General features: G+C 41.7%; 1 protein-coding gene across 2 annotated transcripts in view; it reads left to right on the forward strand.

Moving 5' to 3' along the window:
• Positions 1-25,101, forward strand: part of ntn1a (netrin 1a) — a 60,926-nt gene that overhangs the window by 9,377 nt on the left and 26,448 nt on the right. For both annotated transcript variants that reach the window (XM_039793854.1, XM_039793867.1), the window contains exon 3: positions 23,940-24,128. In XM_039793854.1, the coding sequence (XP_039649788.1) occupies positions 23,940-24,128 (189 nt within the window). The remainder of the gene's footprint in view (positions 1-23,939; positions 24,129-25,101) is intronic.

A 25,101-nucleotide genomic window follows, 5' to 3' on the forward strand; every position in this document is an offset into this window, starting at 1 on the left:
TTTGCAGCGATGACAGCTGCTTCATTATTATTATTGGATCATGCCGAGAGCTCGATTATAGCTGGTCGCCTTAGGTGCAAAAAGTTAAATACATTACAAATTCACCAAAACAGTGTTCAAACATGATTAGGATGACTCCCAAACATCTGCAAAAGTGCTGCTAGCTGTTGCACAAAAGGTGTTCGAAGGACATGAGGGATACAGGCAACTCCAAGATGTTCACACACTCACACACTTGTTTACACATACGCTACTCAACAGGTCGCTCCTCGTGTTTAATTCCCCCAGCGACAGACAGAGACAAGATGCTCTTCTTAGTCTCTGTTGATAACTGTGTGTGTGTGTGTGTGTGTGTGTGTGTGTGTGTGTGTGTGTGTGTGTGTGTGTGTGTGTGTGTGTGTGTGTGTGTGTGTGTGTGTGTGTGTGTGTGTGTGTGTGTGTGTGTGTGTGTGAACAGTAATTCTGTCCAGGATGTGAACAGCTATTCAGCGCCTGGGGAGACGTGTCTGTTAATGAATTAATTGCCGACTTGATGCCATAGTGAAAGCTTGTCTTAGCCGAGGGGAGGATCTCTGTGTGCTTTGGTTTTGGCATGAATCACGGAATGTGCGTGTTTGTGTGTGTGTGTGTGTGTGTGTGTGTGTGTGAGAGAGAGAGAGAGAGAAAGAGAGAGAGAGACAGAGACAGAGGTGTTTGTGTGTAATGGAAACGTTTGTGTCGAGCGGGTACCAGATGATTAAGGGTAATTAAAACCCACGCCAAACAATATCAGCATGTGTTCACATATTACACACAAGACAGCGCCTCACTCATCAGCTCCATGAATCACAGCCCGCCTGTCTCTAATATATATCAAGCAGCCATATTTTGCACCACAGAGTAAACGCTGTCATACAGAGGTGACAGAGGCCAACTAGGCAGGACACAATCGGTCCCATTTTTACTGTGAATGAACAGTGAATGCTAGTTATGCTAGTAGCTAATGTAGCCTCGAGCCGCTAGCCTCAGGTAGAGATGAGGAGCAGCAGAGGTCTTGTCAACTCCACACCACCAGATTATTTTCATTTTCAACCGATACCGACTCACGTGACATCACTTGAGGCAATTTATCAGACTTCACGCAGCTCCCTCAAGAGCCAAAAAAGGCTTTTATACAACTTGTTTTATATATGTAGGAGAACTCTCCAAGACCTGTAAACAGACTTTGATATGTAAAATCGACAGAGTTCCCCTATAAACTCGCTAGTTTCTGCACAAGCCAGCGTCACTCATTCATGCAGTCATCAGGTCTGAAACACACTGGTAGCAATATCCTGATTCATTGCCGCCACAATAGAAAGACCAGAGCAGTCTCACTTGTTAACAGGGAGCCATAAAGGGACCAGTAAACAGGGTAAGAAAACATTGTGAGTGAGTGTCTGTGTGCGTGTGTGTGTGTGAAAGAGAGAGAAAGATAGAGAGAGAGAGAGAGAGAGTGCCTGGTCCTGTGCATTTGTCTGAGAGGATGAATGCGTAGGCATTGGCAGCTTTTTAGAGTTAAAAAGTGAGTGAGTGTGTGTGTATACATATGTGAGACCTGATCCTGAGGCCGGGGCCAGCGGTGCTGTAGAGGATCAGGGCTGATGACCTCAGCACCTCTGTGTGGCAGCAGGTTACTGAACAGTTACCAAGAGGAGGGCGAGTGTTTGCAGCCAAAGCAAATAATGCATGCTGGAGGCAACGACAGGAAAGGAAACAAGACAGAGAGAAAGTAATTTAAAGAGAAGAAAAAAACGTCCCTCTCCTGCGCTGAGCCCTGGGCTGTTCCTTGCGGTGATTACAATATTAATGAGATTAATAGTAAAATCATATTCCTTCTTGTACTTTCAGGTCAAAGTAAAATATCAGAACAAGCACTGCAGTTGGTGTAGCATGTGCTGTTACATTATGCCACAATTATCCAAGCCTGTTCACACTTATTACCTTGGCACAGCTTGTTACAATTCCCCCAAAATCTCCCTGTAGCTGATAGGGCTGTAACAACATCAACAACAACAATAGAAAACAGATAACCGCTTATGTGTGAAAGAGAGAGAAAGAAATAAAAGAGAAGGAGGCTTTTGTATTTGCAGCAGCTCAGCATTTGATTCAAGGTGAAAGTCCTGGCAAAAACTTCTCTGGCAGCTGTCGCGCTGCTCGTCGACAGGACCACCTAGCACGAGCGTGAGCACATCAGGCCAAAGCAAGGGTCCTCAACCCTCACAGCTATGATTAATGGCTGGACAACGTTACACCCCGACACAGCAGCCTGTTATGTAGATTAGAGCGCCCCCCACTGTTTCTGTAGCACACTGCTGTCATCATCTGTGTGAATCAGCTGCCTCTGAGGAATAAAGTGTCTTCGGTGGTTAATTATGTTGTAAATAGATGTAGAATGAGTTGCAAAGGGGTTTAATGCAGTTATCCTGTAATGCTAATAGATTTTAGTTAACTGAATGTGTGTGTGTGTGTGTGTGTGTGTGTGTGTGTGTGTGTGTGTGTGTGTGTGTGTGTGTGTGTGTGTGTGTGTGTGTGTGTGTGTGTGTGTGTGTGTGTGTGTGTGTGTGTGTGTGTGAATAGACGGTGATTTATCACCAACGTCTTTGTCTTTCCCATATAAGTCATGGCGCAGGCTGTGTGTGTGTGTGTGTGTGTGGCAGCCAGAAAGCCACTGGAGGTTTGTAGCACTCGGTCGTCATGGATGCCTTGAAGTCACAGTTTTGTTTGTGTGTGCCTGTCTGAGTGTATGTGTGTGGGCCTCTGATTGTCTGTATAACCAACAGTGATGCTGGTTATAAAGACAAGGCAGCTAAGAGTCATGCGTCAGCTTTTTATCTTTGTTTTTTAGGGATGGCAGCCTGTTGGGTAGATGAATCTGCATTTGCAGGCAGCAGGTTGACACGGTTGCACAAAGAGATCTCAGTCAGCAGAGGTCAGTACAAAGTAGACAGATTTACAATAAACTTGAGGAAAGGACACTTGGCAGGCAACGCTTCCTTTTAGACTGATGTGTATAATTGTTGGAAATTAGACTTCGGAGTATATGATAATTTCTGCAGTCGGGTCTTGGATAGATTTGTCCCAAATTATGCTTTTAAACAGGTGCTCCACATCCACTGAAAATGTGATATTTTTCTGGAGTCACATGAAGAAATCAGGATCATTGGAAACAGTGAAAAGCATTGTCATTTTATGCTTTATGCTTTATGCCTATTGATTGGATGTCTAACTCTACAAGCAACCTGTACGTCAAAACACAGAGACCTACCTTTAAGGAGGATGAAACTTTCTGAGAGAAAATAACACCAAAGGCTGATGTATGTGTGTGTATTTGTTTGGTTGTGTGAAGTGGAATGCAGACTTCTGGGAGGGTACTTAGGGTAAGTTTGTGGGGTCATCTCAATTTGCTAGGGGTGATCCCAGGTTAATCCATCACTCATTAGCTCTCACAGATAAGACTTGTAGTGGGGTGAGGGGCTGTGAATCCACACTTTCTCTCTCTCTCTCTCTCTCTCTCTCTCTCTCTCTCTCTCTCACAATCACCTCAGACACAAGAGCACACATGTTCGCACTCTCTGTCTTTCAGAAAAGAAATGCATCTGATAGAGTAAAGCCATGCCCTCTCCTCCTTTGCCCAACACGTTTTCCCTATTTACCCCTTTCCCCTTGCTGGCTCTGCTCCCTCTGGGACAATACAGCCAATTAATTAGGCTCAGTGTCCAGCAGAGAGCAGAGGGAAGCTTGGAAAGCACTGGCCTCAGCTGATTCAGCTCCTCTGTAGAAGGCCCATTGTAGAGAGAGAGAGGAACCAGAAAGAGAGACAATTGGGTAACGGAGAGAGACAAAGTGAGGGAGGGTAAGCAAGAGAGAAAGAGAAGGGGAGAGAGATAAAGACAGAGGCTCTTGAGTCAGCGTGCTACCAGTAAGTGCAATTTAAAAAGCTTCCACTGCTGCTGCTGCTGGGTCTTGGTGTTGCAGGATGGGGGCTGCCTCTATAGTCGTAATGTGTGTTGCAGGGGCTCCTCAGCAGCTGTGGGGGTCCCCCTCCTACAGCAGAATAAGTCATCAGGTTCCCACATGAGTCCCCTGTCTGCTTCTAATAACAAAAGGCCCATATCACTGGAGGATGACAAAGCAAACAAATGGGCCCAATTAGGGGGGTCGATAAGGAAATTATCAGGAAATTGAGTCATTAATGGTAATATTTGTGTTATGAGATGATAGTTCGTGGAGAAAATTCATTTCCAAATGGGGCCCCTTTGTGTTTTCTTTGAAGCTAAGTCCTGAACCTGAATGACACGGGAAGACAATCTTGGCCTCTGCCTCGTTCCCTCTGTCTATCTCCTGTTCTCTAACCTCCAGAGACACTTGCATATATTGAAATGATTATGTACCAGGTCTCTGTAGATATCCAGATGTGTATCTGATGATAAAAAAGAACCTGGAAAATGCATTTCACCTTCTTTTTGTCCCCCCTTCAAGCTACCCGCTCTTGTTTTGGTTGCGTTTTTCTTCTCGTATTTTCTCCCGTGCAACCAGGACAGGTCGTTGGCTGGAGATGAAAGTTGAGATGGCGCATGAGGAATAACCAATGGGAGGTGATTCTTCTGGGTCTCAGAGGAAGACAGAAAGAGTACAGTGAAGAAAGAGGTATAGATACTGTAGATAGGTAGCTGCGTGGGGGTGGCTTGCTCCCAATGCTCTCCTCCTCTTTCCCCCTGGTCTGTCAGGGTGCTGTGGGAGTATAAACAGTAGCTGATGCAGACCTTGTTCCTGTCAGTAAAATAAATGTTTTTTATGCTAAGCTAACTCGTATTCCTGCAACCCTGTCTCCTAAAAATTGCATTTGATAATTAGTTTCTAATTCTTTTTTTGAGCGGAAATATATTTTCTGCCTGGATTAGGTTCCCTGGCTTTCTTGTATAGGAAGAGCTGCACTTACTGTATGGACATGTACCGCACGCAAGTCGTTGGATGGTGGTCGTACAAAGTGTAGGTCTTTTTTATTGATCCTTAGTCCTGGACATCTTTGTCAGACTATAATGAGGACCACAATGGAAATAAGTTTGTAACTTTCTTGTGTTATCCTCGACAGTTCTGATAAATGTACAATGTCACTGTGTTGGCATCTTGTTATGCATTTATTTCTGTTACTGTCTAATAAATCAAACAAATCAAACAAACAAAGTCTTGCTTGCGGCTCAGTTTAGGTAAAAGCACTCTGGTTTAGGTTAGGTAAAGATTGTGGTTTCAGTTAAACATTAATAAAGTAAACACATCCTGTCCTGTACTTCAAATCACTTGTTTAACCAGGACCACAATCTTTCCCTAATGTTAACCAAGTGCTGTGGGGTCTCGCTGTGGGTGCCTTAATATAAACATAAACCAAATGAAAAAGTATTTGCTGTTGCAGATTATTCGGTTAAAAATCTAAATTCTGACAGACAGGGTTGGCTCATTCTATTTCAATGCCCTGCAAAAACATACATATACTAACAAATATTTCACTTGTCTTCAAGGGTTTTTTTCCGGTCCCCTTTTCTTTTTCTAGAAGTGCCAGAAACAAGGCTTATAGGACAAATCAAAATGAGGCAGCATTTTGGCAGCAAACACTAAAATGAAATATACAGAAAGTCCTAATAATTTTGATTGACTGTAATTAGTATGCATCTTTTTGCAGTTATGTTTGTAGAGACTTCATTTCAGGGCAAATAATCGCCAGGTGGGACATTTTGTACATCAACTTCTTCAGTGTTTTAAGTCTGGAAACCAACATCAGGAATTACTTTCTTAATCAACGATTCTTTAAAGGACATTGTTATACATTTCATTTCACATATTTGCTATTTTGGAACTACAAACAGTCCTATCAGAATAGTTGATAACTGATTTGTTAGACAGAGACCTAAAAGAAAATAAAGATCACTTCAACAGCTTGTCTTTAGAGCATGTAGCCTTCGTCCTGCCTCCTGTGACAGCCAACATTTCATTATCCAGGAACATTAAGCAGAACAGTTTCCACTTTTAGAAAGAAAGACAGTATTGGGTTTCTGTGAGGGGTTTCCACAGCAGTGGGCGGGAAATGAAATGAACTCGGAACCCCAATAACAAACAAGGTCAGTGAAAAAATAAAGAATGAGGCGATCACAAACCAAGATAGAGAGAAAAAAGAAACAGAAGAGCGTGATTTAAGGAAAAGAATAACAGCGGTTAGTGTTTGGCTTGGTGCCTCGGCCAGTGACCTCATCGGAAATGACACCTGTCTTGCAAACGCAGTGGATTTCATATTTTAGACACAACAGTGTAGATTACAGTACAATGGGCAAGTTGTGAATGTGTTGACGGGGTATTTGCACAGATGGGAAAATACATATTTGAAGCAAGTGTTTTCAGAAATATGCAAACCATTAAAATTTGATAAATCTTGACAACATGATCCATATTAAATGTTGTGTTGGGTTTTCACCCTTAAATCAGCTGCAATATGCTAAGACAAAAAAAAACCTGCTCTAAGAGGTCAAACTATTTTCTAAAGTAATTTTCATTAGATTAAGTTTAAGTGGCCTATGATAATTATAGTCAATTTTCCTGGTCCACTGAACAGCAGCATCCTGCAGCTGAAAGTCAACCTCCTGCCAGAGCAAATATTAAGAAATATCTACAGAATCAATAACACATTGGGGGGAATATTATTCTTGACATAAATTACACAACCACTTACATTTCACTGGGAAGCACAGTGTCCATCAGCCAGAGAGCTCACAATACTCGTAGTATTTGGATGGAAACCTGTAAGGTTTTAATCTGTTAGCTGACACAGGAAATATGTGTAGCCTCTTTTTCCTCAGTAGTCTTAAACTGGTAATCTGTTTAGCTTTTTAAAATTAAAAATTAAAAATTAAAATTCTCCACCCCAGTATCCCTGTGATTCTGCACCTTACTGTGCAATACCTTGATGCAGGAAGTAGTGTGCCGTTTATATTGTGAGCTGGAAACAGGTGTGGAGGTCAGGGAGGTGGTGTTGCGTGTCCTATCACTGGTTCATGTCTCATCACACACCTCCAATTAACGTTACCATGATCTTTCTCTAACTTTAACCTAGCGTTTTAGCTAACCAACACTAAACTTACCTTATTATTTGCCATAATCTAAATTTTGCCTCAACGCTTATCGTAGTTGCCATTTGCAGATTTTATAATAAGCATAAAAAACGGTTTCACAGAATCTTCAATTCAACATTCTTTTATAGCGATTGGGTTGCCTAACCTTATTGTCAAATGATGTCTAAGTTATCTGCAATACAGTATATTTAATATACAAACAAATAAAAAAGATCTCTTCACTTTTAATCATCTTTGCCCCACAGCACTTTCATACTAGATTGTGTCTTCAATCAATTATCCATAAAGTGAATCACAATGATCAGCTGGACCAAAAGGTGTCGTTTATTACCTAGGAGTATTAAACGTTTGAACTTCCGGCCCAGCCTTGTCCAAATAAATCCTCATTTGAAACGAGACATGAGACAAAAAGATAGGCGTTCCACTTCATGCCTTTAATCATCTATGATAAATCCTCCATTCATTTCCCTCCCTGTTGGATGAGCGCCACAGTCTTTCTATTCAGAAAATGCTGTTAACCTCCTGTTTGCTTTCCTTAGTTTCCACCAAAATAAAACTTTCTTTGCACTTTCTTTTTAAAGTTTAAACTTGCATTTGCTATTATCTAAATAACAACCATTGCCTGTTGTCACATTATTAGCACAGCAAAATTGTGCTTTCATTGCAAAACACAGAGTTTACCCTCAGCGTGTGTCACCCGTTTGCTTGCTCTGGCAAAGACCAGTCCTTCCCTCGCTAATTGCCTTCTACCGATGACTAAATTGCAATGAGGTTTTGGGTTTCTGGATCAGAGGGGTCTCTTTTCCTCCTTCTCCACTTCCCCAACTGTATCCTTCCTGCCTAAGTCAGAAGTGTCACATTTGGTTACGGAAGATATGAAGTGCTGTGATTTCTTTTGCTAGAAAAGAGTTTCCCCTAGAATAAAAAAAAAAAAAAAACATGAAGAGCTACTGTTCCAACATTGCAATTAGAGCAGTGGATGTATGAAAATGTGTGTATTTATGCAGTGTGTATGTGTACCAGTGTGCATGCTGCTTGTGTGCATGAGGGCCTAATTTGTACTGAGCAGTAGGCACTATGCCACAGCAGAGGAGTGCAGTAAATGTTGTTCTAGAGCCAGTAAAGTAAAAACATCTCCGCTCCATCAGTCAGAAACAATCTGCATGGACCAAACCAGCTGCCACAGCGCCGTGATATGCAGAACCCCGCCTGCTGTGGCTGCTGCAGGATGGCAGCACGCTCCCACCAAAACCTTTTAGAGTTATTGGCAGAATCTTATTTTTTAAGGAAGCGGCTTACTCAATGAAATGTGTGAGCTGAAGTGGATACATTATGGTAAATAAAGTCAAGGAAATAATGACAAAATAACCAGAAACTTGACAATATAGCCTAGATAGATAGAGGCTTTATTGTTGTTTAAAAAAAAAAAAAGAAAGTTCAAGTACTGGGCTCAGAGAGTACCAACACGTAGCGTGCTGAGCTGCTGCATGTATGTTATTATATTATAGGAGTACCTACTACAAGGGATTCTCTGCATATGTCAAATAATGACTAAAATATTAATGCATAACAACTGAAACACATGCATGTAATGTACTGTATGTAGATTATAGTGTTTCTTTGTTTTGGTTTTTTATGTTTTTTTAAATTTATAAGACAAAATATTAAATACAGACTTTATGTATTTATTGCATGCACTGTACTGTTGTGTCATGCTGTTGTCCTAAATCGGCTTTAATTATTGGTTTTCAAATAAATGGAGGTTTGATATAAAGTAAAAATGTTTATGATTTTTTTGCAATGGATTTGTTCTTAATTGTTTGATTTGGCTGAACATGCTAGCTCTTCTAATTCAAAAGAACAAGAATTCGCTGAATGAAAGTCAGCAAATTGATTTGAAACAATGCAGTAATTTTGTAACCTGTTTATTATTTATGGTTACAGTGAGAAAGCAGACCTTCCAACGCTGTGCACTAACAGAGACCACCTATAATAGCTTGCTTTTTCTCTACCTACTCCTAGGCCTACTATCTGTCCTGTTGCAACTGAACTAGACATCGACATATCCACTGTTAGCATGCCATCACTGTGGTTGTATCTGTGAAAAGTGATATTTAAGGTGGTTGAGCCTGAACAGTGTTAGCTCTTACTGGTCTTAAAGATGAACTCACTGAGTAGAAGGATCTAAGTGACTGTGAGCCGTTCTGAAAAACAACACTACATGTCTTTGATTTACATGTATAACTCCATATTCCAGTGGTTCTGGATTATGAGTTATGATAGCTGAGGCTGAAACACTGGAAATACATATTTTTAGAGCCCAAAGACAACATGTGTCATAAGAGTGATGCATATGTATGTGCACACTCTCACCACATTTTTGATCCGTTTGATCCTCTCCTCTTTGAAATGTTCTACACTATTTGGCCTCTTTGCTCACCAGCACTTACTGTAACTGTGTATGCACTCACTTTCCCCACAGTTTCAGTCATATTTATATTAAGCTCATGATTAAAGTGAACTGTACTAGCGAGTCTGCGAGATCATAGGGGATTATTGTCATGTCACAAAATTGTTGATCACTGCTAATGACTCATCATTAATCATATCCTGCAGCATGGAGGTAACTGCAGAGTTTGTCTTGTCACTCACTGGCGTTCCATGTCCGTCACAGACTTACTTGTTACTCATGCTTCTCCCGACCCAATACTGTGAGCAGGTCATCTTGTTCATTGGTTCAGTATCCTGTTGTGCCTTGACATCAGCTTTTATGCCACAGCCTGGCAGAAATCTGTTTCTCAGTGAGCTCATCTCTCCACATGCAGCTCCACTCTGCCTCTCCCAAGAAAAACCTCTCAGCTGTGACAGATGCAGTGCCTGCTGCAACCCTCACACTCCGTTTGTGACCAAAGCATCTCTAGACTGAGCGGACTTTAAAGCATAAAACATGCATAGAGAAAACACATGCAGCTACGCTGGCAAATCATTTCCCCCCTGCCCGCACACACTCTGCTCACACACTGAGGTTTGTTTTTAAAAAGAGTGCAGGATCAATTCAGTTTAAAGTTTAAGAGTGTGCAGTTTTAAAATATGGATGAGAGCTGAGGACAATATAAGGAAAAGGGGAAAACGAAAAAATGACAATAAATGTGTCACAGAAGTGAAGAAAATGTGCTGTGGGGTTTCCGATTTATGGCTTCCAGCGGCTTCCCACTCACTCCCTCCTCTGGATAGGAGACTGTGCTTGACTTGGTGGCATGAAGTCAAAAATGTACAGTACACACACACACACACACACACACACGCACACACACGCACACACACACACACACACACACACACACACACACACACACACACACACTAACAGACCTCTTAAAGTACGCTTCCCTCATCATTCCACCGCATGCTGCTGTCTGCATAAAGTCTGCTTTTAAGGCCAGATGCAGCAAAGAAGTGCGATATGTACCAAGTGACCCCAGGTTCTGATGTATGTTGGCTGAGACAGTTTAAATGTCTCTCTGATTGCACACTTTGACAACCCAGCCTCCCTGTCTGTTTAGATTCTCGCTCAAATAGCTGGATAATCATGCACTGCGCCTAATAGTACACAATGTGGTGTGTTTGTCATTTTTCTAACCTTTATTCATCCAGGAAAGTTTTTTTTCTTAAACCTGTTTACTGTCTACCTATCCTGCACAGTAAAGTTTGCCTTCTACTGTGTTAAATGCCTGTGATTTTCTCAGGCTGTGTGTGGATTCAAACCCTCCTCTGGTTTTAATTTATATGTGAGTGGGTCAGTCTCTGATTGAAATACTGTCATTCAACTAGACAGTTTGGAGAAATCCTGCCAAGGGATGCACAAGTAAAGTATAAAATCAACACATACTGTGTGCATACTGAGCCGTTTTCACAATGAGCTCTGGTGCTCTCAGTAATCAGAGAGGGCTTTTAAGACGATTTTCATTGCAACTTGGTCTCGAGCCAAACCTGCCCCCCGACAGTGTTAAGAGTAATTGGCAGGTTGTAAAAGAGCTACAAAAGATCAGGCAGCTATAGTGGAACTTCAATTCATTGTGACTTTCACCAGGAGGGAAATAAACAGAGGGATGAAAAGGAGGAAGAGCAGTGTCTTTTAAAAAAAATAAAAATCTGTCAAGTTGAGATTTATTTTTTTTCCGTTCCATCTCACCACTCCTCCATTCCCCTTTGTCACTAGATTGACTTGAGTTTCAGATAATTCAACTATCCTTTCCTCTTTGTTTGACTGCCCATCTGAAGCTGTTTTCATGGCTTATACATTTTATAGAGAAATTTGTCTCAACAGTCCAGAGTACCACTCACTAATGCTGCAGCAGGGAGCAGGAGGAGGAAAAGGGTTATGGCCCATTTCGGAGGAGTGGTAACTTAGTAATGGGGACTTGACAAAGGAATGTAGGGTGTGTGTGTGTAAAGGTCAAAGGTTTCCCACCTGCTTAGCATGGCCACGGTGCCGTGGTTGCTAATGAGCCTGCAATAAAATAGTTTGGAGCGGAGCTTAAATTAAGCATTTACCGACCAGAGGGGTGAAGCTGCAGTGTTTCTGTGGACTCAGTTTTCTTTTTTCTCTGATCATGAGCATCCCAAAGTATTGTTCCACTGTGGAGAACTGTTTGGACAAATGACGAGATCCCACTACAAATAATGATTTACTCCAACATGTTTAGAATTGTGAAGGATTTAATTATGGAGGTTAATGAACTTGGAGAGAAATGTTTGACACAAAAAGTGAAGGTCCTCTCAGACATATCACACTTTTCACGTGATCTTTATCACCAGATGCATTTTCAGTTTTTTTAAGATTTTTCCTGTCAGTGTTAGCTCGAATGAATCCATGTTGGCTTAAAACCTAGGATGAGAAGTCCTTCAAGTGCTCAGCTAAAAATGGAAATTTGAACATCTAGGCAGCTCCATCTGCAGAGGAAGATCTTGTGGACCTTATAGTGATATTTTTTTTCAGCTGCTGTTTCCAAGGTCAAGAATGAACTTTCATTCTCAACAAAAGGTGAAGTTCAAAGGGAGAAATTTCCCCAAAAATACATGTATCAATAATTTCCATCATATTTTACAGATTCAGGGAGTGGAAACCGTAAACGTTTCTACCCAGTAGAAAGAAATCCAAGAGAGCATTCCGATCTCATCCCTAATCCAAGACTCATCTGCTTATCCTCAAGGCTGAGTCAGTTCAATATGGGAAAACTTTCCAAAGCAAGGTAGGGAGCGCCTTCTCCCACAGGGCTCTTCTTCACATTCTGTTGGTCGAAGATGTTTGAAAAAAAAAAAATCAAGAAAGAAAGAAAAAGATGTGCCATTATGATGGTTGATTAAGATATCCAGTGTCTTCACGAAGGACAAAAATCGCTCTCCGCCTTTTTCTTGCCTGAAGGGCCAAATTAACTCATCTAATCTTCTAATCATCTAATCTTCAAACACTGTTTATTTTCTCATCTTAGGCCGCCAATCAGGGTTGGTCGACTCCATTCTGCTATAATACGACGGGGTTTAAAATCTTTAGTTAACGTTGTCGGAGCAGAGTGATTGCCTTAATTGCAGAGGTTGTGGGATTAGTATGAATCACAGTTATGGAGGAGCGTGAGTTAGCCCAGTGTAAGCTCTGTCTCATTGTCTAGCACTGACAGCACCGGCCCATCCCTGTCAGCCTCGGGGCCAGCAACGCACACGACGACCTGCCAGGAGTTATGTGAACCCCAAACACTATGGGTCTGCTAGTCCCATAGAAACCAAACTCCCGGAGTAAATAGACTGGAGGTGATGTTTGACGTGAGCAGTGAGAACCCTTGTTTAGGGAAGATTTGGAGATCTGTTTTGCGTGGTTCCGATGTGCGTCCTCTCCGTGAAAGCCTGAGCGGTGGATGTGGATGTGTGAGGCTCTAGGCAGAGGAGACAGGGTTAGGTAATGGCTGGATGTAAAACAATAGCGAGCAAAGCCTGGGGAGAAACCTTATTATACTTGGCTTTGACAGCCACGTTGATGGTGGGGAGCTGCGCTGCGGTTGCAAACCATTGCACAATTGATTCCCAGCTAATGCTTTGAGGAGAAGTCTCAAAACGTTCACACTGTGATTATCAGATCAGACGCTGAAACGTCAGCCACTTGTTTCAGTAATCCGCCTTTACTTTGAAAAGGAAACATTGCTCCATCAGTCAAACACAATACATTTACACACTATTCCCTCTCATAGCCCTTCAATAAAAAACGAACGAAACGACAGCAGAGATTTTTGGTCTTCCTGCTAAGGAAACTGTAAATCCAGTTTAGTTCCAATCATCATCACGCTCAGGAAGAATCTTTTGCCGTCGTGCCACTGCATCCGTTCACACACGAGGTTCCTGAACAACGATGTGATGCAGCTCTGCCAACACTGTCAGCTCACGTTCCTTAATGACGTATGTGTAATAGAAATGTACAAGATCCATTCACTATCTGGCAAACAGTAGACTATCCTGTTAGATTGTATTATGTTGTCACACAGCGGAGCGTTGTTTGAGCTAAAGTTTGTGTAGATGCTGCTCCGAGCATTGCATCGCTCCTAAAGCTGTCAGTCCCTCACGCTATTAAGACAGCTGCTCTTAGTGGGTATTGTTCACCGGGGAGGAATGGGGACCTGACAGGCCTAAAGGGTCTTTCACTGCTATAGGCCTGAATAGGACCTGCCAATGTCATCCTCCACCCATGGCATTTTTATGGCATAGCTGACATACACACAACGCACTCTCGTCAGCCCCTCCGTGGCTCTAGTCAGGCTCCCTTTATTCCTGCACTGTATGTCAGCTGGTATTTTCCCATAGACATAAATTGGAGGAGATCTTTTCCAGGCAGCAACACTTTATCTTGGAATTACTCACACAAACACTCACATGGAAACACACACTCTGAGAGCGATGGGCACACAAATAAAGACCGATGGGCAGGGAGAATCTCCCTCCCTCCATCTCTCATGCAGGTGCAAACACGCTTTGACACACACGCACTCACACCTTCTCACACACACACTACTCAGACAAAAGAGCCTTGATTACTCAGCAAATGGATGCACTACTGATCACAGGCCAGCCCTTTTACAAACTGGCCTATTATGCAGTCTCAGCGTGGGGTGGAAGTGTTGCTGGGGCCCAAGGCAGTGCAGTTGTGGAAGGCTGAAGGACTCTGTGTGTGTGTGTGTGTGTGTGTGTGTGTGTGTGTGTGTGTGTGTGTGTGTGTGTGTGTGTGTGTGTGTGTGTGTGTGTGTGTGTGTGTGTGTGTGTGTATGTGTGTGTGCGCGCACAGCTGAGAAGTGCTCCCATGCTGCGCTGCCTAACGAGAGGGCAGGTCAGCCATTAAATGGGCACTAATGCGGGAAATTGGAGGCCATTAGGCCTTTCTTTGTTGTTGTGCCTCTGTGTGGCTAGTTAGACTCTTGAAAAAGGAAAGGCCTATTAGCCCCCACGTGAAGACAGAGGGTGAATATATGGGCCATTTAGCTCAGCATGGAGCAGGCTGGCCTGCTGCTGGAGGCTGCTGCAGATTGTAAGGCCGTGTGCATGTGAATGTAATGTACATCTGACATGGTGTTAATGTGTCAAAGGCTTTATAATCACTTTTCAATTTGTTTGTGAAAATTTGCAGGCTCATAGGACAGTAGGGAAATACTCTTATCAGGTATTTTGTTTTCTACTGGGAATAGATAAACAACTTCAGCTAGCTTCATGCTACTTTTAAAACACTTTTTTTTCAAATGCTCTATTTACCCCATTCACAGCGAAATATAAGGCCAATGTTTAAAAATCTATTCATTTTGTGGATAATGCCTGCTGTATGTGTATCCAAGGCCATAAAATGATACCTTTACAAACTTTCTAAACATACAGTATGTCCTCCTGCAGTTGCAGCAAAAGAAAATCAGTCCAGTAACTGTAAAAAGTGAGATTTTGTGAAGACAGCTGTTATGAGAGTCTTTTTTATTTGTTCTTGAGAGTTCCTTTGCCAACTACCACCCAGATAATAAAAGCAGAGATCATAGAAATTACAATTATGAGTACAGACAAATAAGTGGACATAATCACAGCAATAAATAATAAAAAATGTTTGCAATCCCACAAATTTGATTAATGATGGTATAGTAGTGGTATAGTATTCAGTCTAATTGCTGAAAATATTTGTTTTCCTTTACTTCGTAAAAAGATGTCCATTTTTATGTTACTCTATGCATTCAGTACATATCTGTATGATTGTTCTCATACTTTAAATACTGTATACTTGTGCTGTATTAGAAGCTGTATAGATATGGAGATATACTCTTCTGTGCTGGTGTTTACTTTGCAGTCTACTGTAAATCCATTGCTTAACATTAACCTTCGCTCCACTGCTAATAGCTTCATAAGGGATCCCTGCTTGCAACGAAGCAAGGCGGTTCTCACAGCTCTTTAATTGCGGCGGTCGGATAATCAGACTATATTTTATCACCCACTGACAGAACATCGTAGACTCTGCCTGCACTGGGAATTGCATAATTTGACCAAATATGAGAAAACATCAGAGTGTTAAATTATGAAATAAAGAAAGGAGAAATAGATAAACAGCTTGACTGCTATGAAAAAATGTCAGACAAGTGCGTTAAGGCTGCTTGACGGCGAATGGTATCTGTCCACTGGAAATCAGCACTCACCGAATATTTAATGTGCCTTTGATAGCCCTGCAGGAATGATGAATATTCTGTGTGACTTGATCTCAATTAGCAAAGTCCCCTCGAGTCCGGCCTGGGATTTAACAGCCAGCAGGCTGATCTCTTTCCATTCCTCTGTCCACCTCATCTTTTATTTTTCCAGCCCCCCCCCACCCCACCTCTATATTTTATTCCTTATCTGTCTCTTTACTTTCCTCACACTCTCTCTCTCGTCCTTGGTACAGTGTCTGTAAGGCAAACTGCTAATTAAAAATACAGCGGCTCTGAAACATGGCCTTCTTTGGGAGCAGCCAAAATCCAGAGTTTAGATGGGGTCATTAGAGACCGAGTGAAGAGGGCTAGAGGGCTCACAGGGGGCTAAAGTGCTGTGGCTAATTGGCTGCAATAAAGGAATTAAATTAGCCTGATATAATCTCTGCAGCGGGCGCCTCATCCTCCTTACCCTTCCCTCTTCCCACTCACCCGCACACTTGCTTCATCACCCCACATAGTTTCATGGCATTCCCAGGGTGCTCCCCAATACACACTGACCAGTGTTGACCTTAAACTCCTCACACACTTCATACATCCTCCACCCACCAGCATGATCTCTCTCTCCCACTCACACGTTCTTGGTTTGCTCTCTGTATTTTATGGAACTCTCACCCTTTGCTCTGTGCAATTTGCAGCACAGTGTTTCAGCAGAATTTAAACTGTTGGCTAATTGTTGCTGAAGAAATGTCATGAAATCTGAAAGGGTTACTTTGTGAAAGTTTTTTTGACCTTTTTAAAATGAATACCTTCCTGTTCTTCTTTGTTCATATTGTTTTTGTCACGGAGAAGTTTAGTTTTCCATATATCTTATTTCAAAAGCCATTTAAGATTTGTTTGTTGAAGTAGAATTAGAAGGGGTTTTTTTTTTCTTTTTTAAAGATTATTTTTTGGGTGCTTTTTCACTTTATTAGATAGTGACAGTGAATAGACAGGAAATGGGAAGAGAGAGAGGGAATGACATGCAGCAAAGGGCCACAGGAACCCGGGCCGCTGCAAAGGACTCTACTAGGTGAGATAGAGGTCGTTTTGAATTTTAAGCTTTTTTGACCCCATGTTGCAAGTTTTATTTTTGAGATTGAGTCTTGTTTTTCTTCAGATTGAAAATAAGTAATATGTGGTGAAAACATGCCACTTAGAAGCATTTTAGAAAGAGGAGCTGATTGCATATAGAAGGAAAAAAATAGCACAGATTTCTTGTGTCTGTATGAAGATAATTTACAGTAATTCGTACAGCAATTAAACATATTGTGGCAACAACTATTGACAGACAAATAATTTGCTTGTTCAAAAGGATTAATTGAGCTGGTAATGGTAATGACATTTATATAAAGCCATAATTGCATCTAAAGAGAACGCCAAACACAAAACAGTGAGATGAGCGCTCCATCTATCATCTCAATCCCTCAAATGCCCTCAATTAGCTCTCATTTAATTTGGAAATTCCTGCCTTTATCATGCCAGCGTCTGGATCAACAAACAAAAGATAAAAAGCTGTATTGTTCTAATTTATAAAAGGCTAAATAAACAGTTGCTATGACACAGATTTATTGGTTGATATGTAAGAGAGAGCAAAATATACAGTGGTTACCGAGTGAACATAAATATTTCTGTAATTTCACATCACTCTGTGTTTTGGTTCAACAGTTATTATGGAGGCCTTTTAAAAAAAAAAAAAAAGTTAAATTCTTCAGTTGTTTTGGGAGAAACAGTCATTATCAGCGATGGGCGATCATTTCTTCATCGTGAAATTCCATAGTCGTTGAATCACATCTTCTTCATTGGTGTGGTCTGACATCAGTCTAACAAGAGGCACTGGAGTCACCTGTCACCTGTCATGTTTTTAAATCGCTTCTCCCTGACAAAATATCAACACAGAATTAATCTGGCCACAAAATGATTGTTTGTGATGTCTGCGCTCGAGAAGAAATTCCAGACATTAAAGGATAATATCAGTGTTGTTTGAGCCAATTGTTTAAATGTTGTCCCTCTACTTACTGTAACTTTTCTCCGGCTGCTGTCTGTTTACAGTCAGCAGTTATGTAAATATCTGAGCTCATTTACCGTTATTCATCCTTCAATTAAAAAAAAGAAGAAAAAAAAAGATTTATTTTATAAAACCAGAATTGGCTTCTCCAAACATTCACTCAATTTCAGATTTTACATACAAAACATATGAGATTATAAAATATGATGCATTTTGCTGATAATACTTATGTACCTTTACTTAGTAGTATTTTGAAAGTGTGTATTGCTACTTGCTACGTTATGTGTGTGTGTGTGTGTGTGTGTGTGTGTGTGTGTGTGTGTGTGTGTGTGTGTGTGTGTGTGTGTGTGTGTGTGTGTGTGTGTGTGTGAGGGGCATAGAAGAGGATGCTTAAAAGACTGCCATGATTTAAGTTAATACACCATACACAGTATAGGGAGGTATCAAGCTGTTTGAGATATTTTGGGGCACAGTTTATAAAAATATTTGCAAAAATAAGTCATAGTGAATATAAACTCCTTTCTCTCTCTCAGAGGACACCCAATAGTTTTTCATTTTCTTTTAAAGGGGTTTTAGAAGTTAATGTGATTACTTTTGGGGGCGCCCATAGGCTTAAATGTAAACTGCTCATGTGTGGACTCCCCTTGATGTTTGTTTAAAAGCAGAGCAGCAGAGCCCCTGCTGGTCCCCTGCTCACAGGCGGTGGTTTGGGGTATTGGGTTTTGGTTTTGGCGGTGTAGGTGATGGCAGTGGGGAGGCTGACATTTCCTGAGAGCTGTGGAAAAATGGCAGCAAAATCTTTGTCAGCGCCTGTGACCTCCCCAGACCTCGTAAAAAGACCAGACTAAAAAAGACTATTTGATGGGAATGTTGATGACAGTAGTGTCTCAGTGTGGATAGTTAGATATCTAATGTGGTCTGATATGCTACAACACATACAATTAGCCGTCCCTTTTCAAGTTTCTCTTTTTTCTTCATTTGTGCCTTTATATTCGGGGTAGTGAGCAGCCAGCAGCTAAAACAAATCCAGCATGTGGATTTGGATCGAAAGTGGCAGAGATCAGTTGCTCGAGTGTGTCTTTAGAAAAAATCGAGGCTGTGACCAACATCACTCAATTACCAGGCTTATCGTAAGTACGATGAGCTTAACCTCAACTCCAAGCTCTGTTGCTTGAATTTTCTCTCTAATTAGCCAAGGGAAGGCCGCCTCTGTGCTGCTACAAGACTGAGGTCAGTTGATAAAAGCTGGGAACCACTCAAAGAAACAAATAAGCCAACTTTTCCAAAACACATTCAGACACTGCTCTGAGGCCCTGTGTTTCCTACTGTAAAGGATGTGCGGAGAACAGCAACACCCAATAAACAAATCCGCTTGCTGTCAAAATTCTGCAGTTGGAGGTCAAAACAGCTGCGAGACTCGAGAATGCAGCTTTTTGTCATTGTAGATAGCGATGGGGCACCTAACAAGAGGTGTTGAAAAGCTTTAGGTAAGCTTAGCTTCATCCAGCTAATTCAATTACTCTTGTTTTAAAGGTATCAGTTCACACTTTTTTTTACTGCTCACCTGGGGGGCGGTTACAGCCGCCCACTGACTCACTAATCCAGCCTGAAGCAGTTAACTTGAGTGAAAACAGACCAAACATTTGAAGGTGTCCTATAAGGAAAATGTAGACTGTGTTAACATTAATTATAATTTACAAAGCTACTCAAATTGTGATATATTTAATATGTCTTATAGTTGATTCTTATTCATTCCCATATATTGTTTTGATATTAACACACAGATGAAATGTTGAATCACAGGAAGCTCGGAGCAAACTTGTCTTTAAAGTGCACCTGGTGCACTCAGCATGTGTCTGTGTGTTTTGTGTGTGAATGGTAGCAGTAGCTTTTGTTTGCTCTGAAGGTGTGTGAGCTGATTGCTTGGCTGAAATAAACTACAGCTCAGCTTTTGTGTTTCCTCTGAAGGGCAGAAACCCTGAATCCTGCTGGTTGCAAAGAGCAGGCGTGAGGAATGTGTATGTGTGTGTGTGTGTGTGTGTGTGTGTGTGTGTGTGTGTGTGTGTGTGTGTGTGTGTGTGTGTGTGTGTGTGTGCAATTGCGTGCGTGCGTGCATGGGTGCGTGCGTGCGTGCGTGCATGTGTTTGTGTTTTCATAGCGGTCCTCCTGGAAAGGGATAGCCGGTATTTCAGCAACAGAGAGCAGTTTACTGAGGTGTTCATTCTGAATGGGTCTTTTGAAAAAATGAAAACAAAAACCTAATTTTTGTGTAATTTTAGAAGTGATGGACTAGTTTTAACTAAATACTCCACTCTATTTTTATATCCCTTTTTAACCTTTAGAGGGTACCATGGAATGACCTCACCGGTTGCTTGTGACAGACATGTCTTATGTCAGTGTGGTCCGGTTTAAATTGTCTTTACCTCTTAGAAAACAAAAGGCTGCAGCTGCTGCTTCAGTATAAATGCATGATGCTGGGAATTTTAATAAAATCTCTACCACCATATCAAGCTTTTTATGGTGATGGAGAGGAGCTGCTAGGAGGGAATTTATCAACCATGCTTTTGTTCTCTTGGCTTAACAGAGGTGTTTCCACAACAAACTGAAAATTAGAAATAAACTGACATTCACAATTAAATGGGTGGGAATGTATTTGTGGTTTATGGCAAACCCAACCAGGTCTTGTGTTTACGAACTGTGAAATTCAGTCGACCAACCAAGTCTACCTTGGTGTATAAAATTCAATGATTTATATCATAACACACATGAGAATAAGTGGTCTTAGCGTGATCAACATGGCACATTAACATGAGGTAATAGAACAAAAATGAATACCACTCAAAAACTACAAACATTTATTAATGGTTGTTTGCTTTATGATAATCACTGAATGGCGCACATATCATCCAACATATCAGTGGGTGCTGAATCTGATGCAAATACGTTATTAAATTACATTAAAATGAATAAACAGCAATAGCAAATAATTCTTGTTGAAGGAAAAGGTTGAGAGCAGAGTCTCCTGTGTCACTGGAGTATTTTATCGTGACTGACAGCATATGGTTATCTTTAAACACAGCTGATTTTTTTGCCTGATAGGGAGTTATGAATGGAAAACTCTACATGAATAGATAACACTGAGAAGTCTGAATGACTTGTTTATAACGCCGCAGGAAACCTGATAAGCCCACGGCAGACAAATCGCATACTGGCTTACAAATCTTCAAATTGTTTTTAATTAAATGTGCTAATTTGGGCTGTGATGATGTCATTTTTGTCTGTGCTCAGGAAACACTTGGAATAGCGCCAACAATAACCTTGTTTCCACGTTTCTTTTCAATGTGTAAGAGGTATTGTGTGAACAAGCTTACATCACGCCCAGTGTCAGTGAGTTTAGATAAAGAGTTTAGATAAAGCGCTTCTCACTAGTCCCCATTATCTGACATAATACCTTATAAAGCATGATACCGTCAAACACAATGGGGCCTTCTGCCCCACACCTTCACATCCAGCTTGTATGTTGTCCAGGACAACAGCATTATTCTCACCGGGGCAGTGTAGTCCGGTAGGCTAGAATTCCCCCCTGTATTCATTTAGGAAGGGTGTGAAACCACCTTTGTAGTGTAACAGAGATGTGTCTGCAGGTCTAAGACCATACACTGATCCTCCACCAACTGAACTCAGAGAGACTGAACCTGGCCCTTGGCATTTACAGGCTGGATTGACAGCCAGCTCAGAGACACAGATCATATCAGAGCCGTCTGAACAGAGTATGAATTAAACCCATTGTGTTATCAATTGATGTCTGTGGCTAAAATATCTCTCAATGAAAGGAAATGTTATGCACTTGTATCCCTCAACCTCTTTTATATCTCAACAGTTTTGTGTGCACACTGTTGTTGCTATCTGTCGGTTCCAGGGTTTTTCCAGGGGAGTCTGGGAGGAAAGCTCTGCTGTCTGAACAATATGAGTCATGCACAGGTGTAAATCGAGCTAAAGACAACAATGCAAACATCAGATCTGTGTCACTTTAAGGAAAGGATAGGTATAAATCCAGTCGGGTGAGACACAGGAGTAAAGGTGATCATTTTATGTAATCCAAAAGTACTCAAGGTAAAGCACTGTTTATTTTCACAGAAAATAAAATGGAAATAGCATCATCTTGTGGAATTAAAAGTCTTGTTTTTTGCATACTGAGGCTTTTAAGACCACCAGTCTGAAGCAGGGAGGGAGCACAAGACATATCATTAATTAAACGCTGCTGTCCTGCAGGAAAGTTAGAAAGCCAAGTCACCACTGACAAGGCACAGAACTGCTAATGTGTGTGTGTGTGTGTGTGTGTGTGTGTGTGTGTGTGTGTGTGTGTGTGTGTGTGTGTGTGTGTGTGTTTGTGTGTGTGTGTGTGTGTGTGTGTGTGTGTGTGTGTGTGTGTGTGTATGTGTGTGTGTGTGTGTGTGTGTCTGAACTGTATGTGTATTTTAGAAAATGTATTGTAATTATGTCCTTGGAGTGGAGAGAAGGAGCCTCGGGGGCCCCAAACAGACACACACATCCAGAAAAAAACACACACTGAACAAACAAACACGCACAAGTGAGAAGCCAGGTTTGATGGATGCTGAGGGAAGTGAGAGCTCCTCCATTATGATGGGCAGATGATGAAAAGAGCTGTGTGAGGAGGTGGTGCAGAACAACACAGACAGATGCACCAACCAGGGGACCCCAGTTGGACCCAGATAACCCCCATTTCCATACGTACACACACATACAGTACAGTATGTAACCACACACAGTAGAGCCACAAATTGTATCAGAAGTGTTGTTGTTAATAATGCATGAATGCCTCTCTGGTGGTGGTGAAGGATCGGTGGCTCGGACGGCAAACCTTAATGAAGTTAGGCATGTCTTCCTCGTTCCGCTGCCAGAGAGTCATGAATAAACATCAGCCGGCTTATTAAACTTAGCGCTGGCAACTGTACTCATCAGTAAACAAGCGGCAGCGAGGGGTCTCTCGCACATGCTCACAGGGATTTTGGCAGGGAAGGGAGAAATGTTAATACCAGGCCTTCACTTTCTGTTTAGTACAGTTTGGACTCTGAAGATCAGGCGAGGACCTTGAGGAAACAAGCTAGAGAAAGATAAAGGGAGTGAAGAGTAGAGTGTGTGTGAGTAAGTAAGAGACAGAAAAAGGAGGTAGATAAAGGATGCAGTGTTTGACCTCATTATCAGAGAACTGTTTCACCTTCCCTGACTATCTCTAATGGCATTGCATCAAGCCAGTTTTTAGTTTTCTTAACACAAACAAAAGATCCTGGAAATTACAGTAATATGTAACGGCCACAGAAAATAGTCAGTTCTGAATGGCCGTCAGATGTCCATTCAAATTAAATATTACAGTAGTATCAATAGTTTAACTATGGTTATAAAGTAGCGGACAGGGTATGGTCAATAAAACATGAGGTAACCATAGCAGTAGTTCTGCTTGATGCTATAATGCTAAATTATTAGTTAACTCGCACAAGTGAGATTTAAACCATCATGACTTTAATTGACTACAAATACACTTAAAAGGTGAAAGTGTGATAGTGAATAATGGACTTATTTCCACTGCTGAGGTCATTATTTTAACATGTCAGGACATCACAAACCTGTAGGGTGCTTACTGACATGAAGGCATTTTATTATTTATGTCAATTCAGTAAAAATAAGGAACAGAATTGATTATTAGAAAAAAGACAATAGGAAACATGACTCTACCCTTGGGTTCAGGTGCTCTAAAGAGATACCTAGAGGATTTTAAACTCTCCAAAAGGGTTACATGAGGGCCATCTGCTCTACTCACCACATGTTTGTTTTTTTGTTAATCATTTGCACAAACCTGTCACCTTACTGGTTAACCTCAACAGGTTCAATTTCAAACTTGAATGCAGATTCAATAAAACGTGGTCATCATTTACCAACTATATAATTAGTTTGTTGTCGATAACTGGAATAAATACTTGTGAGCTATTTGTTCCATACTAAATTGAACCTTTTTGCATCCTTTTTTTATTTCCTTCTCAGCCTGTAACTGCAACCTTCACGCCCGAAGGTGTCGTTTCAACATGGAGCTGTACAAGCTGTCGGGGAGGAAGAGCGGAGGAGTCTGCCTCAACTGTCGCCACAACACAGCTGGACGCCACTGCCACTACTGCAAGGAGGGCTACTACAGAGACCTGTCCAAACCTATCTCCCACAGGAAAGCCTGCAAAGGTACAGTGCTGTTCTTTTCTGGCAAGGGAAAGATTTAAACGTACATGTTGAACAACAACCAAATATCTTATTTATCTTTATCTTAGTTTTGTAATATTGCTCTTTGAAATTTCATTACACACTTACATACTCAACACCAGCTACTACTGACTGAGATTTTTTTAGGTCTGATAGGAAACTGTTTTAGATGAATCACAGGAAGTGGGGGGTGGGGGGGCAGCAGTCTTTTCATTCCTGAGCCTGTCTCACTCTCATCTCGCTCTGTCAGCGGAGATGAGTTGGGGGTCTGTTGGGGGTGTGGAGGTCGTGTTGGCATGGGGCGGGTCGGGTCTGGGTGTTCCCTCATCGACAGTTGAGGTATTTGGCTTCGTTCGGGGCGGGGGATGACAGGACAAGCAAAACAAACAGAGCTGAGGTGTGAAGTGATCCCCAGTGCAGGTCAAAGACGAATGAGAACCCAGGAAGATCGGTGGAAGGGCTGCAGGACGGAGAGAGAAGAAAGAGGGGGGCAAAACTCAGGTTAAGGGGTGGCAAGAGAGTGAAAGATGGGAGGGAAGGTAAGGAGAAAAGGAAGAGAGGAGGACAAGAGGAACACACCCCCACGCAGGTGTGTGCTAGATGTATTGCCTGCCATCAGCCCTCACCGTAGCTAATAAGGGTCAAAGAAAGAGAGGAGGAGGAGAAAGAGGAGGAAGGGGGGGGTGATTGAAAAGAGAGAGGGTATATTTTCTCACCTCTTCTATAGCTGCAGGGAAAGATAACAGGAGCTGAATCCCTGTGCAAACAAGCCCAGAGACACCTCAGAATCGCTGCGTATAGATACAGCTTGCACGCACGCATGCACGTACGCACACACACACACACACACACACAGAAATACACGCATACCTGTTTGAGGGGTTCAGAGCGCTCACTTCCAAAGACGAAATATTAGCTGCCTGCTGACAGTTTGAGCCTGAGTTTTCTCACATCA

Source organism: Perca fluviatilis, chromosome 1 (genome assembly GCF_010015445.1).
Source record: "Perca fluviatilis chromosome 1, GENO_Pfluv_1.0, whole genome shotgun sequence".
Lineage (NCBI taxonomy): Eukaryota > Metazoa > Chordata > Actinopteri > Perciformes > Percidae > Perca > Perca fluviatilis.